The sequence below is a fragment of the Chanodichthys erythropterus genome, chromosome 11 (genome assembly GCF_024489055.1).
Source record: "Chanodichthys erythropterus isolate Z2021 chromosome 11, ASM2448905v1, whole genome shotgun sequence".
NCBI lineage: Eukaryota > Metazoa > Chordata > Actinopteri > Cypriniformes > Xenocyprididae > Chanodichthys > Chanodichthys erythropterus.
This window is the reverse complement of record NC_090231.1, coordinates 36,537,289-36,554,832: the sequence shown is the minus strand read 5'-3', so window position 1 is coordinate 36,554,832 and position 17,544 is coordinate 36,537,289. Positions and strand designations below refer to the sequence as shown.

At 39.0% G+C, this 17,544-nt stretch overlaps 1 protein-coding gene across 21 annotated transcripts in view; it reads left to right on the top strand.

Annotated features, from left to right (window-relative positions):
* Nucleotides 1-17,544, top strand: part of sox6 (SRY-box transcription factor 6) — a 161,543-nt gene that overhangs the window by 51,317 nt on the left and 92,682 nt on the right. For 18 of the 21 annotated variants that reach the window (XM_067399613.1, XM_067399627.1, XM_067399615.1 and 15 more), the window contains 2 exons: nt 2,001-2,247; nt 6,519-6,729. In XM_067399613.1, the coding sequence (XP_067255714.1) occupies nt 2,001-2,247; nt 6,519-6,729 (458 nt within the window). Of the gene's footprint in view, nt 1-1,769; nt 1,864-2,000; nt 2,248-6,518; nt 6,730-17,544 lie in introns of those variants that run through there. The other 3 variants (XM_067399624.1, XM_067399618.1, XM_067399629.1) reach the window with 2 other exon arrangements.

Genomic DNA, 17,544 nt, shown 5'->3' with positions numbered 1-17,544 from the left:
TCTCTCTCACTCTCTATCTCGCTTTCTCCTCCTCTAGCCGCCGCGCACCCCTTTCTCACACCATTCGGCGCTCTGAACTTTGCTCTTAAATTTGATTTTCAATTAACGCTCTACAATTTTAGAGATCACTTTCTGTTTGATATAATTACAGGAAACAATTTATTGGCTGATTAAAATTGAGGCCTTGGTCTCTCTAAAGAAAATAGGGGTGCGGAGCGGTCTGGGTCTCTGGTGCCTTCCTCTGCGCTAACTAACAGACTTAGCTTGTTTGCACAGCTGCGGTATCCCGCTTGATTAACTTTCATTGACTTCCATTGTCCACTTCTGTTGGCTTCCGCAGAGCTCATCTAAGACTTTGCGGATGTATTTGTATTATTTTTATATATATTTCTTTAGTAAGCATAACACAATTAATATTACGGCAGCTAGCGTGAGACAATAGTAGCTTGAAGCTTTTTTTTTTTTTAAATAGCTCACTTACCGAACTGTATTAAACAATTCATATCGAGAGTGTGAGGCTTAAGTGCTCAGCCATGTGTGCAAATTGATGGCACATCTTCAAATGAAGTAGTCATACTTTAAAGGGCCTGAGAGCAATTGGGCCTGACAGCCCGTTGCAACCCACACATCCCTCATGCGCCGGAGTGCACGGCCACCGCACGCACATGAACAGATTAACTCACAGTTTGGTGTTAAAATAATCTCTCCCGGTGTCAAATTTGTTTTCGTCCCACGATGAGCCACATGCTGGAAAACTTGGCAAAGCTGGAGATGGAGTTCTGGAGGCACCTTGGGCTGCCTTCATTACCCAGCCTGCCTCTCTCTCATCTCCCTGCAGTCTCAGTGGGCAGTGGGAGGACATTAGCTCACCTGCAGTCCTTGACCTAGAATGCCCATGCCCTTTGTACAGGCTAATGCGGCTAACTTCAGCGCTTGGCTTCCATTGCCGTAGACTCTGAACATCTCAGACTCAAAACAATAATGCTCATCCCTGTCAGCAGTCCGTCGTGTGTATGTCATTGTTCATGATGGGTGCTGGCTGTCTACTGTAAATTACTATCTCTGAGTAGACTATTTAAAGGCCAGTAGAAAAGTTGTGCCGGCTAATTCTCAAATCACGAGATCAGTTGCAGTCTTTTGATTAAGTATTTAAGTCAAGCGTTCAATTCAATTAGCAGGTTAAGTATTCATTTCCTCAGCAGTAGTAGAGTGATTTCATTAATTGTTATAAAAACTTTTATTTTATCTAGCTCTGAAAAGTCAAGTTTGTGGGATTAAAGAAACTTGGTTGAGTTTTATGCTCTATGACATGATGACTTTTGTTTGAAACAAATGAATTTACCAACCCTTTTTTGTGAAATGGGAAATTCACTATAAATCTTAAAAGTTATGTCCCATCTGCCACAGCAGCCTGGTTGAATTAATTCCCAAGTACAACTGCAAAAGCAGAAAAGCACAATTACAAAAAAAAATGAAGGAAAATGGCACATTTATAGACTCAATATGAATGTAATGACCAAATTCCCGTTAAGTGTCAGCGTCTCAGCGTCACCGCTCTTTTTGTGGTTGGTGGCAGGGTTAGCGCTTTAATGAGAGCGTGTTATATGGTATGGTAACCCTCTTAGCGCGGTAATCAGCCATGGGGCGGGGGGATCGGGTCTGCCTCAGGCAGCTCTCCAGCCATAGCTCAGCACGTCCATTTACATTAAACAAAGGATTAAGAGGGACCCCAGTGCATGCCGTTTTCCCCGCACCAAGCTCAGAGCCATTGATAGGATCTCCCCAGCTCTGATACCGGTCCAATCGTGGGGTTAGATGTGGCTCAGAGGCTCAGAACGGCTGCCAACTTCATATATATGTGATGTGAGAGAAACTCGTAGAGAAAGAAAGTCGAGCTCAAGCATTTCCGATCTGACATTTGCAAGACTCTTTATTCTGGATGATGTTGTTGGAAGTTTGAATATGTTTTCTGACATACGTTTCCTCTGTCCGTCTCTCAGCAGAATCATGTCTTCCAAGCAAGCCACCTCTCCATTCGCCTCGGCCCCTGACGGAGGTGAGGATGGATTGAATCAGGAGCGCATGTCTTGGGAGAAGGAAGAGAACTCTGAGTCACTAGTCACCCCTCAGCTGCCCCTGCACAATCTGCTCCACAACAAACCTCCCCCGGAGGAGCTCCAGCCAATCAGCAGCAGCGTGCCGCCCGAATCCGACTGGGACAGCCTGATGTCGGCCCAGCAGCGCATGGTGAGTGCCACTGCCAGCGTTTCATAGCTCATTTACGTGTGCTAACACAGGCTACGTGTGTTTTTAATTTTCTAATGAGGTGTAGATAAAAGATTGCATTATTAAAGATAGTTGGCAGGATTCAAAGAGTGACAACCGTCTGGTCGAGATTATTCGTCTAGAACTCTCTGGATATTTTCCGTTTACGACACAATCTTACGACATTAACACAACATCCATGTCATGAAGTAAACCTCCAGATGTATCGCACATCTATTCTCTCAAAACAAACATACATACCCTCTGTACTCCTGCAGAGAGGAATCCTCAACCCAAGGACACAGCTAGAAGAGAGCAGGTCTCTCTGGAACACTTTTGAATAAAGACTTAAGACTTTGCGATTTGCCAAAGACTCGGCTTTGAAGTCTAAGTCCCCCACAAGTGCCTGGAGATCCCTCACACTGTAAAAGTGCAGGAGAACCATGTATTGAATTGCATTTCATGTCAGAGCGATTTTATGAATCTATAAATAGAGAAACAATGAGAAAGCGGATGAGGAGTGGGAATTTGAGGGAGTTGAGGGAGCCCCCCTTCCTCCGTGGTGGTCTCTCTAGACCAAGAGGCATAGAGCCCAGACGTGAGACTGACAGCCACTTATTGTTCGATGCTTGTAAAAGGGAATTCTCTATAAACCTTCCCTCCGCTGCTGCTGCTTGCCCAGAGCTAGGATGACTCCGACCAGCCCCCGAGGTCTGGACTCCCCTGGCCCGGCAGCATCCAGACGCCAAACCCCTCTTCAATTAGCCTAAAAATGTAGCTGTCATGAGAGGATTTTTGCTTTTTCTTTAGCTAAAGTTTGCATTCCAGTGGTGTTGTGACATCAAATGTGTGTTACGGACAGCAGGATGCACTTTTGCACCCATAGGAAAGAAAATCTCAAATATTTCTCCTAGAAAGCAATGAGATTAAACAGAGTAAAAATGGAGACTTTTTCTTATCTGAACAGCTTTTCAGATTTTCTCATGAAAAAATTGCATCCATCTCCTGCAGAGTTCAGAAGAGACATCCACAATGTCTCAATCTATGCTATAAGTCAAAGATTTAAATATGAACTTGAACATTTCTAATCAAATGTCTAATCAAAAAACTTTTGTAAAGTTGATAATATAATATAATATAATATAATATAATATAATATAATATAATATAATATAATATAATATAATATAATATAATATAATATAATATAATATAATATAATATAATATAATATAATATAATATAATATAATATAATATAATATAATATAATAATGGCTGTCTTCATCTCTTCCTCACATGTAAATGCAGAAGACTTCAACACTGCTCAGGTGATACTGGTTCCTAATTGGATTATAGAGAGCTTTTGTGATTGGTGTAATTAGAAGAGCATTTCAAAGAATTGTTACCGCACTGCTGTGGTTGGATATGCATGGGATGATCTCTTGGTTTCCTCTTGATATAATGAGGGAAAGCATATGAAAAGTTAATTGTGCTCATTTGATGTTCAAGTGCAGCTGCTTGTGTTTGATTTGCAGTGAGCGGTGCACTCGCGCTCGCTTGTATTCACATGAGCAGGACGTCCTGTTGTTGAGTGAGATTTTTTCTTCAGTGGGGTTGTAATTTGTTTCAACTCTCACCTGATAAATATTTCACTGTGCTTTGGATAAAATCATCTGTAAAACTCAACAGTAAAACTCTTACTGTATACATTTGAAATTCTTTTTAGTGTATAGTGAGTCATGCAGTATAAGTGCAGAGAATGCCATGGAATAAAAGATAAAATGGGTAAATATGTACAAACAGAAAAATAAGAATGCCAGCACTGAAAATTAGTTTTGCATGTAGGCAGTGAAAAAAAACTGAACCGGAGTATAAAATGAAAGACAGACAGTTGTCTCTGCTGTTGGTGTTATTGTTAATCTCAGTGTCGCCTGTGTGCAAGCATTCCCATATTTATGTGAACAGAATAAAATTTTATTGCTCAGGTATTGCTCATTCATAGGCCAGGAGACTTAATGCATTTGCCAGTTATGTTTCATGTACGTATTCATTTGTCTTCATATTACCCCAGGGGCCCAAAAATACAGTAAAAATTACAATATTATTAAATTATTACAAGTCCACATAACTGTTTTCTATTTTAATATATTTTGTTGTAATGTTTAAAATATGTAATTTATTCCTTCGATGGCGAAGCTGAATTTTCAGCCTTATTATCTTCAGTGTCACATGATCCTTCAGAAATCATTCTAATATGCTGATTTGCTGCTCAAGAAACATTTCTTATTATTATCAATGTTGAAATCAGTTGTGCTGCTTAATATTTTTTGTATATTTTATATTTAGTTTATGTTTTTAATATGTTTTTTTCAGGGTCATTTGATTAATAGAAAGTTCAAAAGCGTTTTTGATTTTTTTATATACATTATAAATGTATTTACTGTCACTTTTGAACTATTTAATGCATCATTTCTTAAAAATCTGAAACTCTGAACGGTAGCATATTTATAGAAATTGAGAAAAAAAATTAGGACACAATAGAGATTTAGAGTAAATAAACTGAAAAATTTGATGAGATATGTTTGAGTTCATATTGGTACCGCTGACTTTTGATTGCAGACTTTAATATCAAGTCTGTTTAATCTTGTTGTCTGTAAATTTGACTTCCTTCGTGTGTTAGCAGAACCCTCAGTCTGTGCCACCTGATTTGAGTGATCTCATTTGTGTACCGCTGCCACATAATCATACTGCCCTAATGCCCATCTGTGCCCTGCTCTCCAGACATACACCTGCCAGTTTTTCTCTCATTGATGGAACAATCCTATGCCCAAATTCTTCTCTGTCAGGACTCCCTCCACTCACTAATGTGCTTTTGCACTTTATTTTACAATCACTCAGTAGTGTGTAGAGTTACTGGGATCTGTGTAGGCTCAGACAAACAGATCGCTTCTCCCTTTCGCTCTGTTTTCCCTCTCTGTGTACTCACTCGGGGAACACTGAACTATCAGCTGCAGACAGAAGCTCAGTTAACCACTAAACCACACACAGGTGGGACCGCAAAACAACAGCAGCTTGAGACAGGGCCCAGATTTACGATGGCCTGGAGGGTTCCGCGCGGAACAGAGCCACCCGCTCAAACCAACAAATTACACTGCACTCGATCTCGGCTCAAACACGCACTCATAACCTTTGCAAAGGAATTACAGCAATGACTATTGTGAAGAGAAAAGAGTAGTTAAACACCCCTTCATCTACAATTCTGGGAAAAAAAAAAAGAAAAAAAAGAAAGCCCAGAATGGCTAAACACTAAGCTTTTAATTATCTTAACCACAAATTATTGGTCAGGAAATTAGCAAAAATTTAAGCAAATGCACTAATTAAAAAGCCAATGCTGTCTCAGAAAAACATCAAAGACAGAATAAAGTTTTTAGCAGAATATAGGAAGCTGTGTTCGAAAATCTGTTGAGAAATATAATAATAAATGCACCTCTGCCATCCTGAAGCATGGAGGAAGAGGTGTCATTGTGGGGAGACTTTTTAGTTGACGGTATTGGTGAACTACTTCACTGTGAAAAGTCATGTAATGCTTTGGAGTACAGGAGACTATTGCAGAATGGCTTGCTTTCCACAAATGAAAAGTTGATATCTAAAGAGATTAGATGTTATTTTCCAACAAGACAATCCTCCTGCCCAAATTGCAAAGACAACCAAGAAGTGGCATGAGAACAAGTCCATCAGGCTCATGTTTTGGCCTTGTCAGAGTCCACATTTGAACCCGATAGTGAATATTTGGTCTCACGTTAAACTCAAACAAACTGGGAGACATTTTTCAACTATTCGTAAACCGTTTGAAGCCAGTAACATTAAGTAGAACAACACTGGCTCTTCTTTTTCCTAAGCTGTCTGCAAGTGAGGGAAGGCTTTTCTGTGCTAAGTTACTTTATCTACAGTATTTGTGCAATTCTTTCTAATTTCCTGACCAGTGATTTTGTGATTAAAATGGTTAAGACCACTAAATATCCCCCCCCCCTTTTTTTTTTGCCAAAGAACGTACTCTGTAATCATTTAAAGTGACCTAAACTCACTTTCTCTAATATAAATGTTATGTCTTCAACATTTTATAAATTTTTAAACTAAATATTATTATATTTTAAATGTGATTATAGTGTTATATTTTTCATATTTTTCATTTTGGAATAGTAAAAAGTAAAAAAAACACCTTCTCTCAAACTCTTTTGTTTTTTCCTACAGGAATCGGACAGCAATAAAGTATGTTCCTTATACTCCTTCCGGAATAACTCTACCTCTCCACACAAGCCAGAGGAGGGGGCCAGGGAGCGCGGCGACCTGCTGAGCAGCTCAGCCTTCGGAACACCAGAGCGCCGCAAAGGAAGCCTGGCCGATGTGGTGGACACACTGAAACAGAAGAAACTAGAGGAGATGACAAAGACAGAGCAAGACGGTACGGAAGGTTTCGGCTTGTTTGTGTGTTTGGATTTAGGAATTTACGTGTATGAGAGCATTTTTTTTCCCTCTTAGCAAGAAGCGTTTTTTGGCATGCATCGATCTCCTCAGTCACTCTGTTTTCCTCGTTCGCCTGTCCTCTTCCTCTATAATGCCTTATTCTTGCTTATTCAATATAATCCATCTCTTTTCTCCCACTGTACACACACACACACACACCATCGTTTAATCTGGGAGGACTGACGTGGCTATGTTTTCCAGTTTGTTCTGAACCGAGTCCAGTGTGACAAAGAGTGGGTGGCACTACCCCTCAGCTTAAGTGTGGTCTCAGGGCGATGCCAAACCAAACTCTCAGACCATAAAACACACGCCACGACCTGACGCCAGGAACATTACCTTTTTATTCTTCAGTACAGACGACAGCATTCATGCCGCAAAATTCATCTACAGACCAACTCAAATAGCTCCAAGAAGACTTTTTTTCTTCCATGTGTTTAGGGCCCAGAAGTATCCAAGGATTTGGCAATTAAATTTGAAAGATATAAAATGCATATGTATAGTGTAAGAATTTTGTTATATGAAGGATTTATGCATTTGACTAGGTATAAGTTGCAGATTCTGCAGTAAGTTGCTCTGTAAAAGCAGTCCCATGACTAAAAGGAGAATCTAACTAATTGATCAAATTTCTTTTTATTTTGTTTTATTTCTTTTTTCCTTTTTTTAAAATTTTAATGAATAGTTTGATGCAGATCATGCCGCAGTGGAGCGAGTCCTCTGGGAATACGACCAAAAAGCAAATACTGGAAAGAGTTGCTGAAACGGTTTCTCTCCACATAATTAGTGTAAAGCAGGAACCTATACAATCAAATATTACACACACACACGCGCGCACACACACACTCAGACAGTATTGCTCCTTGGGGAGATACTAGTCTCATTTAAGCATCTTGGGAACTCTTAGCCCGAACACTTGATCAGAGGAATAAATTAGGCCATAATTCAGTTAAAAGTTTTTTTTTTTTTTTTTTTTCCCTCACATATTTTTTTTCTCCCGTTCTGTGAAGGTCTTCATATTAATTTAATCGTATTTGTTTATGGTCTGTTTCATTATCGCCAAGGGTTAGAGAAATATTTTGAATAAGAAAATAGGACAAATTAAATAAATCTGAGTGAGAGGCTGTCAGTCATGAATATTTTCATATTCATAATTGATATAGAAAATCACGACAAGCCATCCATTATCATAAAGGGGCTTCATTTTGTGGGCCGGTGCAATGAAATAATTTAACAGCAATCTAAATTTATGTAAACTGATTTAAGATTTTTTTTTTCTCTAAAAATATTTCCACCTATAATTTGCCTGTCTATCAATTAAGATGCTGTATTAAACAAAATGCAGTTTTGGAAATAGCACTTAAAGTGACTTGCTGTATAATGTTCAACTAAAAAAAAAAAAAAAAAAAATCTCACTTCTTCTGCATGTCCAGCTTAATGGTATCTAGAGGTAGTGTGAAGGGCTTGTGTCCTCATAGGTTCCTCCTGTTGTTTCTAGTAAGGTATTTTTTTAAGATGCGCTCTCAGCCCTCTGTGTGCTAGGGTGCTATGCTAATGAGCCCCAGCTGGTATGGCCGGTTGCTGCTGTAATTTAAATGGTCAAGTGCAGCTCATAATCCTGAAGGCCCGTATGTTTAGTGCAGGCAGGAGAGAGTGCTTCACTTCTAGTGTACAGCTGTGTTAATCTGCCCTTAATAATGGAGACAGAGTCGACCTCATGCCTCCACACCTTACGCCACAATCTCCCCCTTTGCAAGAAAATTAGTTCCTGAGCTTGAGAGACACAAGAGGCATGCAGAGTTCAACACATTAGTGCTGAGATGCTGAAATGGAGCGGTTCTGCGTCCTTGAGGACGTCTCAGTTTGGTGCAGCTGTAAGGGGAATCTTCATGCCCGCAGAACCTCAAATGTCAGGATTAACCCCTTGCATGACTCCAAAAGCAATTGAGAGAGACATGTGTTGTCTTAATAACAAAGCATGTCGTTATGTTATGTGAGGCAAAGAATGGACAAGCTAAAAATATTGCTCATCTCAGACTGTTATTAAGGGAACAACTGTAACATTAGCCTACCCTGCTAACTGTCTTAAGGTGTAGTCATACTAGAACTGTGTCCTAAATTATGTACTGTGTTTGATGGATAACTGATATAGTATTTTATCCAAGTATTGTTCTCCTACTGACTGCATATTTGGACATATTACCCATTTGATGTAGGGCCTTTCACATACTGTATAGTAGAAGGTAGGCAGGTTTTAACACTACAACGAATACGTGCAACAGGAAATGCTTCTTTAAAAAAAAAATATCAATGACAAGTAATACAATAATAAAGTAAAGAAGTAACCTCTTTAACTTTGCTGTAACATTGCAAACCAAGAAATCTTAAATTTGCAAATTTACAAACTTGCAGTAGCAGAAAATAAAACTTTTCCATTCTTTTGTTTGAACACTGTTAAATCACTGTAATTAAGAAGCTAAAAATCTCCCTCCATTATTCCAACAAACCTTGGCTCTTGCTTGTGCCTGGTCTTAAGGTTTTTATTGTTTGAGAATGGCATTGTGTAGGCAGCACACACTGCAGTGAAGCGTAACGCTTTGTTGGTAAAAGAGTGTCTTGTGATTTCAGTCAAGGAGAGATAGATTCAGACATACCTGAAAGGCTGCATTTCATATAGACACACACTGTACTTCTTACCTGTCTTTACACACACTTAATTGGATGTGCACTGGGGCCCTAAAAGTCAACCGCTCTCAAATTCAATCAGACCTATTAGAACCATACCGCAAGTCTGTGAAACCGGACTGTCATCTCCATCTCTCCTCTCGCTAACAATCCTTAAAGTGCCTTAAGTGCTTGTGACCGCTCTAATGAATGAAAATATCCTGCCTAGAGGACTGCATTAAGCTGAATAGTCACCTTCGCTGTAAAAGTGCCACATGAACCTCCTCATCCAGGTCTTAGGAATTTCTGTAACTGGTATTGTAAAACATTATTTATAGAGAGCTCTTTAGATGGTGCTTTTTGATTGTTTGAATTGCCTAAATAGGAAAAAAATCTAAATTAAGAGAAAGAAGAATAAACAGGACATGATCAGGTGATTCAAGGTGACCTTGTCTGGGATTCACAAGCAATTAAGGCCCTTTTTATGAAATGTACTTAAGTAATGATCGTTGATATATGAATCCTTCACTGTTGGTTGTTTTCATTGTTGCAGTTATGTGGTATTCTTTCGACAGTTTTATGAACACTCCTTTTTTTAGTGGAGTGATTCTTTAACCTCTATTTCAATGAACTGCTTTCACCCTTATTCAACCTTGAATTGATTTGTTTGCAGTTTAACGCTCCAAATATCTGATTTGTACATTGAGCAGCATGCTTAGACACTGCCCATTCTCCCATTCTCCCTTACTGACTTACTACTTTTATTTTATTTTATTTTATTTTATTTTATTTTATTTTATTTTATTTTATTTTATTTTATTTTATTTTATTTTATTTTATTTTATTTTATTTTATTTTATTTTATTTTATTTTATTTTATTTGACAGAATTTTAATATTGGCAGAGTTTTCTTTTTTCCTTTAACATTCCTACACACTTTGTAGCAGACAGAAAGATCTAGGGAGAAGCATCCACACCTAGTCAAGAAGGCACGCTGCGTACTGCTCTAGTTTGGGCACCAGTGAACCACTGGCTCTGCCAAATTGGTCAGCAGTCTTGTATTGGCAGGATTGGCCATGGCTGCTGGTAATAGCTTGTTTGCTGCTAATCCACGCTTAGAGCCCTGTTCATCTGAATGCCAGCATTACATTTTGCAGGCAGTTCAGTGGCAGGAGTTCAGATTAGTGCCTGAAAAATAGACCATCCATGGAGCCTGTCATTCCTCCATGACATCCTGTCAGTGCGCACCACTTCTGCTGAAGACCACACACACTGTTATGTAGTTTGCAATATGTTACAAAAACTATCAATTTTAAATTATGTTTTACTTAACATTTCTAAAAAAAAAAAAAAAAAAAAAAAAAAAAAAAATCAGCTGTTTGCCAGGATTTGTTATATAATGCTCATAATCCTCATAGATTGGTTAAAAACAAAAACCGTCAAAAAAGTATTTCTTGTGTCAGTGTCCCTGCACAGTTGCTCAACCCTATACACCCTGTAAAAGTGAAAGGGCAAGGTTGTTAGCCATGTTTAGAAATATGTCAGAGCAAACAGGTGTAGAAGAGGCGCTTTCTGAAGACGAGTGATTTACACCCACAGGAGTGATCTAGGTGACAACATGAACAGTTGCTAATGTGGCATGGTTGAGGGCTTTCTCTGAGCTGGTAACCCTGAGCCCTCTGGGGGTTGGGCGGTAGAGGAGAATCGAGGTTAGTGAACAGCTCTATACACCTGGAACTTTGTGTATTGAGTTAATGAGTTTAGCAGGGGGGGCAGATTCTTCACTGCCTCCATCCCACGTAAAGCCTGATCTCTGGAGCAGGAGGATATTTCTAGAGCCATTTCAGCAGCAGGTGAGCACCGGTGTGCATTTGAATAACAGCTGTGTGTGTGTTACTTTCCTGATCTGCTCTATGGGGGCTATCTGTCCTCAAAACCTCCTTTGAGGCACTCATTTTTCTGTTGAAGTGTGTTTGTGAAGGAACCTACCACACTCCCCTATATTTATACATTTCTAACTGAAATCTGTACTTTTTTTTCCTTTTCTTCAACATCCAGCACAATATCTCTAGGCAGCATGTGTCTTTTCCCCACTGAGATCGAGAGATTGATGGGCTTGGGCAGCGGGAGAATTGAGTGCAGAAAGCTGTTTTACCGCATGCCATTTCGGTTGCATTTTTATGACCCTCTTGAAAGGGTTCTTGTTGAAATAGCAGAGGGGCTAGCGTTGCTTTCCGACTGCCCTGTCATCCACTTCTGATTTCTATTCAACCTAATTAATAACAATCTTTGTTGTAATGATGTGTGGCACCGGCCCTAGACTTGATGCATATACAATGAGGTCGATCTTTTTAATTTCTTGGCTAGTGTTCGGTCCGAACCTGAGATCTGGAAGCGTGCTTCAAACGCAACGTTCCATCGCTCTGTTATGTCAGTCCACCGATCCCTTGGGCAAAGTACACTGGGCCAAACATCAGACGTTGGAAGTTTTTTCGCCTCTTGCATGCTTCTGTCTACCTTCGACCGGACTGCTTGTCAAAATGAAAGCCTATGGGTTTGATTAATCCAAGTGTGCTCGTACACATCAAAATATCTTATCTTCAGGGTTATGTGCGAATCTCGAGAGTTGGCAGGTAAGCTAGTGTGCGGGTGAGTTGGTAGCTCAGTAAAGAGCAAGATCTGGCCCATCACTTTTGTTTGAATAGGTAATGTAAATCTGCTGGGGTTGAGCAGACATGAGCTGGAATGGCTTGTTAGGACACATGATCAAAAGCTTGTCTTCATGCTCTCTGCTCCTTGCCAGTCAACTCTCTTGTCACCCTGTGAGGCAGACAGTAAATAGATTTTTTTTACGTTGCAGGCATTCTGCCACTCTGCGGACTTTGACAAAAATGATAGCGCCTACTCCTCCTGTCATTTCCCTTAGAGACAGAGATACGCTACTGACAAGCCTTCAGCACCAAAAATAAATAAATAAAAAGACAGATACAAACAGACTCTGGCAGCTCTGTTCAATCTATATCAAAACCCTTCGCAGCCTGTATGCTTCATATCAAACATCCATAATACAAACACACTTCCCCGAGGAGCATGTGACAGGAGAGACAAATTGTTCCCCTCCTGACTGCCTAGTGTGGACCTCCAAAACTCTGTCCCTGCTCCAAATAGAGTGCTCCTCTTTCAGATGACAAAACAAGCAGCTGCTTCTGCCTCACTGTGCCATTCTCTGCATCAATATCACCTTCCCTCTTCTCAGATTCCCATTAGTCAACAGTAGCAACTGCTGTAGAGCATTCCAGGAGCCATCTTCTCTCTCGAGCTCAGCTGTTGACTCTGTCCCTCTTGTGTGGGATCAAGCACAACGCCTCCATTGTGCCGGTCTCTGTCATTGAGCTGAGGCTCTCCTGATAGGAGGAAACGGGTGTTTCAGGGAGACAAATCACAGCCAGGGCTCTTGAACAGAGCTCCATTTGTCCCCCTCTCTCACCATAGGTACGTCTCCTCAGCTGTGAATGAGACTTTCTTACACTGCATTTCGTATACCTTAATGTATACATCACATGAACCTACCATGGTCCTATATATAAGTGTATAAGTGTGCAGTAATGCATGATTACAAAAAGCAATATTTACTTTGTTATAAATACAACACATTATGCAAATGAACAAACATTTTTTTTTTGTCATCTCTAAATTTTCAATATATATATATTTTTTATTATTTAGAGACAACGTTCAAAATACTTTTAATTTGCATGTTGTGATATATTTATTTAGGCATAATTTTATTTAATATATAATCCTAAATATACTGTGGTCCCAAAGAATATTTACTGTATATACCTTTGGACATGCAAGTCACACTTAAAATCTCTGAATGTCAATGCAGTATAGATAATAAATATCAATCCAAGTGGCGTCTGTAAAGAAGTGATGTTATATTTATTGTCACCATTTTTTTTTTTTTTTTTTTCAATTTTTGTTAATTTTGTCAATTAAGGTTTTTTTTTTTTCAATTAACCAAATAGACTGAACTGAAGGTGATTTTAGTGGATGTATGAGGTCAGTTCTCCTCAAGTTCAAACATGTCCTAGCTGAGTAACCATAAGTGGTGTCCATGACATTCACTTTATCGACATGATCCATTAACACCTGACAGCCACAAAGAGTCCAAATACTTTGTCTTAATTTTGAACAGAATATGTATATTGTTATGTATATATGTATCTTCTTTTGTGAAATGTTTGCTTAAAGGATTAGTTCACTTTTAAAAGGAAAATTTCCTGATAATTTACCCCCATGTCATTCAAGAAGTTTTTTGAGGAAAACATTCCAGGATTTTTCTCCATATAGTGGACTTCACTGGGGTACAATGGGTTGAAATGCAGTTTAAATGTAGCTTCAATGGGCTCTACACGATCCCAGCCGAGGAATAAGGGTCTTGTCTAGCGAAACAGTCATTAAAAAATAAAAAATAAAATTATATATTTTTTTAATCACAAATACTCGTCTTGCACTAGCTCTCTGATGCGCCACATATTACATAATTACGTTGGAAAGGCCACACATGGCATAATCAGAAGTACCGCGGTAGCACGAAAAATTGTGTTTTTGAGTGAACTAATCCTTTAAAGTATGCTTATTTCTTTACATAAACCTTATTTTTGTTTGTTTATTTTTATTTAATATAATGACATTCACAAATGTTTAAATGTGGTTAATGTGTACAAACACTTTTGGGGCCACTGTAATATGATGAGATGAAAGTTATGAGTGTTGTCCCAAGCAACAGTGTTGATGGGGACGGCGTTGAGTCCTGCTCTTGTTTAACAGCGGTGTTGGAATAGTGGTATATGTGTAAAGCAGTACTGGAATGAGTGGTTTTAATGAGCAAGCATCTTTATGTTCCCCTCTTGGTATTTGGATTAGCACAGTGAGAAAAGCAAAATGCTGATGCCTGAGAAAAGAGGACCACCCCATTAATTAGCCTTAAATCTGTCACTGCGCAGCTGAGCACTGCCGGTGGAAAAAGCAGGACCCTTTATGTAGATTAAAAGTGGTCAGATCGAGATGAGCTGGCCTTAACCTGTAAAGCGTGTGTTGCATTTGCGCTATATGAGTGTGAGATCACCACCACCCGCCTCGTGCTCAGTTCCCAGGCATTGACTGCACATAACTGGACAAAAGAGCTGGTGTCATCTGACTAGGATCAAAATAGTGTCAGTGTAACTCACACCATAGCCACAGACGGGCCGGTGTGCCCAGCTAATGATTTCAGGCCACATAGCAAGTCTTGTTTTATAAAACCCAGCTACGTCAGCTCCATCAGGTTGCTAATACCGCCACCCTTTCTGAAATTCACAGACACAACAGCTACAAGCCCTCCTGTACACACGCAAATACGTTGTTTTCCTTCTCCAAAAAATTAAAGGGATAGTTCACCCAAAAATGGAAATTCTGCCATCATTTTTTTCACCCTCATGTCTTTCCAAACCTGTGTGACTTTCTTTTAAATGGCTTTTTTGTCTATATAATGAACGTCAGTAGGATCTAGTGATGTTTTGGACCACATTGACATCATTTTTTTAAAATATCTTCTTTTGTATTTAGTAGAAGAAAATCATACAAGGTTGAAACAATTTTAAAAAAATGTTAAAAGTTATATTTATGGGCTTTTTGTGCTTTTATTTGGAGAAGATAGTAGAGAGCAGACAGGAAAGCATTGGGCAGAGGTCGCCACAAACGCACTTGCACCATATGTCGCAATTTTTTTTTTTTTTTTTTGGGTGAACTATCCCTTTAAAAGATGAACGATACACATCGACCCAGGTGCTGTACACGACAAAACCATTTACGACTCGTCTGTCTCCTTGTGTCTTCCTCTCTCTTGCTCTCTCTTTGTTCAATAAGGTGCAAGGGGATGAGATGGGATGTCAGAAAAAACAGATAGAAACATGTTTTATTGCTCAGCGAACGTTGCGGCTCGGATCATCGTAATTATTCGCTGAACACCATCTCTCATTGGGAGTGGCCCCCATATAATTTTAAGTCTGCGTAGGTCGAGTGGTTAATACGTTTTAGGACCCTGTCATCCATTACATGTCATGAAGTTCCAATGATAGCTTGAAGTTATGAGTTTTAATTCTAATTAATGGTTTTGCGGGGTGGGAAAAAGATTTTTATTTTTTTTTTTTTCATAAAATTCCATCTACTTAAATTTGTGATTTGGGTAGCGTGGCATGCTTTTCTCACTCCTTTAATTTCCAGAGTGCCCTGTCTGAGGATGCCTTCTCTACAGTGACCTGGGTCTGGAGTTGTATGCTGTATTTTTTACCCTGTATATATTTTTCTTTGTCTCTCCGTCTCACATACACTTTTTTTTCCCATTCTTGAGAGGTGATAAAGAAATGAGCTTAGCTCCATGTGAAATGGCAGCGTTTTCCGTCCTCTCACAGCATGCTGTGGTGGATTTGACCCCACAGCAGAGAGAAAAAGTAATGGGTCGATTTGAAAGAAAATATGGTGGCCATTGTTGCAGAACCATGCAGGAAACAATGTTGAGTGTGTTAGCTGTAGAGACCGACAAGTAGACTTGAGAGGAATTGAAATTCTTAACCTTTTGAAGTACTATGGTTACCGGTAACCGCGCCGTCCCGTCACAGCCTCTCCTTATAGTTTCTTAAATATCAACAGACAAAGAAACTACCTTTCAGCCTCTGTGAAATTGACATATACTTCTTATGGTGTCCTTCTGCTGATAATGGGCAGAACCAGTCAGATTGTGTCTGTACTTTTCAATGGTACTCCGTAGGTAGATTGTATTGCTGTGTGCAGCTGTGTGGGCTGAACCCGGCAGTCACTGGTGGTCTGTGATGTAGTAGGAGTGTGCAGTTACACGATAGCTGCATGTGTGTGCGAGAGAATGGAGGTCGGTGGCTAAAAATAGTGACCTTTTGGGCCCGTGTGCGTGAGCGCTGAACTCTGACATGCTGGTAAACAGAGTGCGCTCCACGGGACCATAAACATTTTTAATTGTTGCCTCATAAAAAATGAGAATATCAGTGGCAGCGGTGGAAAATATGCTTCCTTAATTAGTCAAGCGAGTTTTACAAAGAACGAAGATGCCTCCTTTTAACTTTCGCTTTTTAATGCACTCATGCACTCATACAGTACTGTATATTACTATAAAACATTTCGCTTCTGGCTGTAAAACATTAGTTTTACTGCATATTTGGTGTACTAAAGATCATCCATTTTAATTCTTTCTCTCAATTTTTTTCTTTACATTTCAAAACTTTAACATTAAGACTTCAAGAAATAAAACACTGTCAATTACTTTATCCAAAGAGTGCATATAAACCGAGCTGTAGTGTTTTTATGGTTGATATGTCTTCTATTTTTATTTTAGTAGCACATTATCTTCTTGACGCCATGTTTTTACCTCTCAAGCACGTTTTCAAGTTGCTCGGGCATTTAAGATGAAATAAAGTTTCTGTGATGACTCAAGACAGTTGGCTTCACAGCAAATTTTAATCTATTCATTTGGATCCTATCAGTTTCTTTTTGTTCCTAGCACCCATTAATTTACTAAATCACTCTGAGCCGAAATGATCACAGTAAGCGACATTATTCACACATTTTTATTAATTCAACGTAGATGAATACAAGTGAATGTTTTGAAGCATTGATTAGCAGAAGGGTTTATATCTGACAGTTAGATTGCAGGGTAGCCAGCATAAAAATGGCTCCTCAGCAAGGTACCCAGTAATTTAATTCTTGTGCGAAATTATTATAATTTATTACAGTATGTGGGCTCTAACGATTACCGACATGAAATGAAATTTTTAAATTAAGATTAAATCCACATATCTCTTCTTATGTCCTCATTCCTTTCAGCAGTATTTTAAGATGGTTTCATGAGATGCATTTTTTTCTGTCTTTGTGTATTTTTATTTTTAATTTATTTACTTTTCAAAAAAGAAAGAAACATTCATTATAGTCCAGTTTACAAAATCAAAACCCCCGAGAAGCATCAGAATGTTGTAGAAATGGATGAGGAATTTATTTTGGTTTCAGATTAAAAAATAAATACACT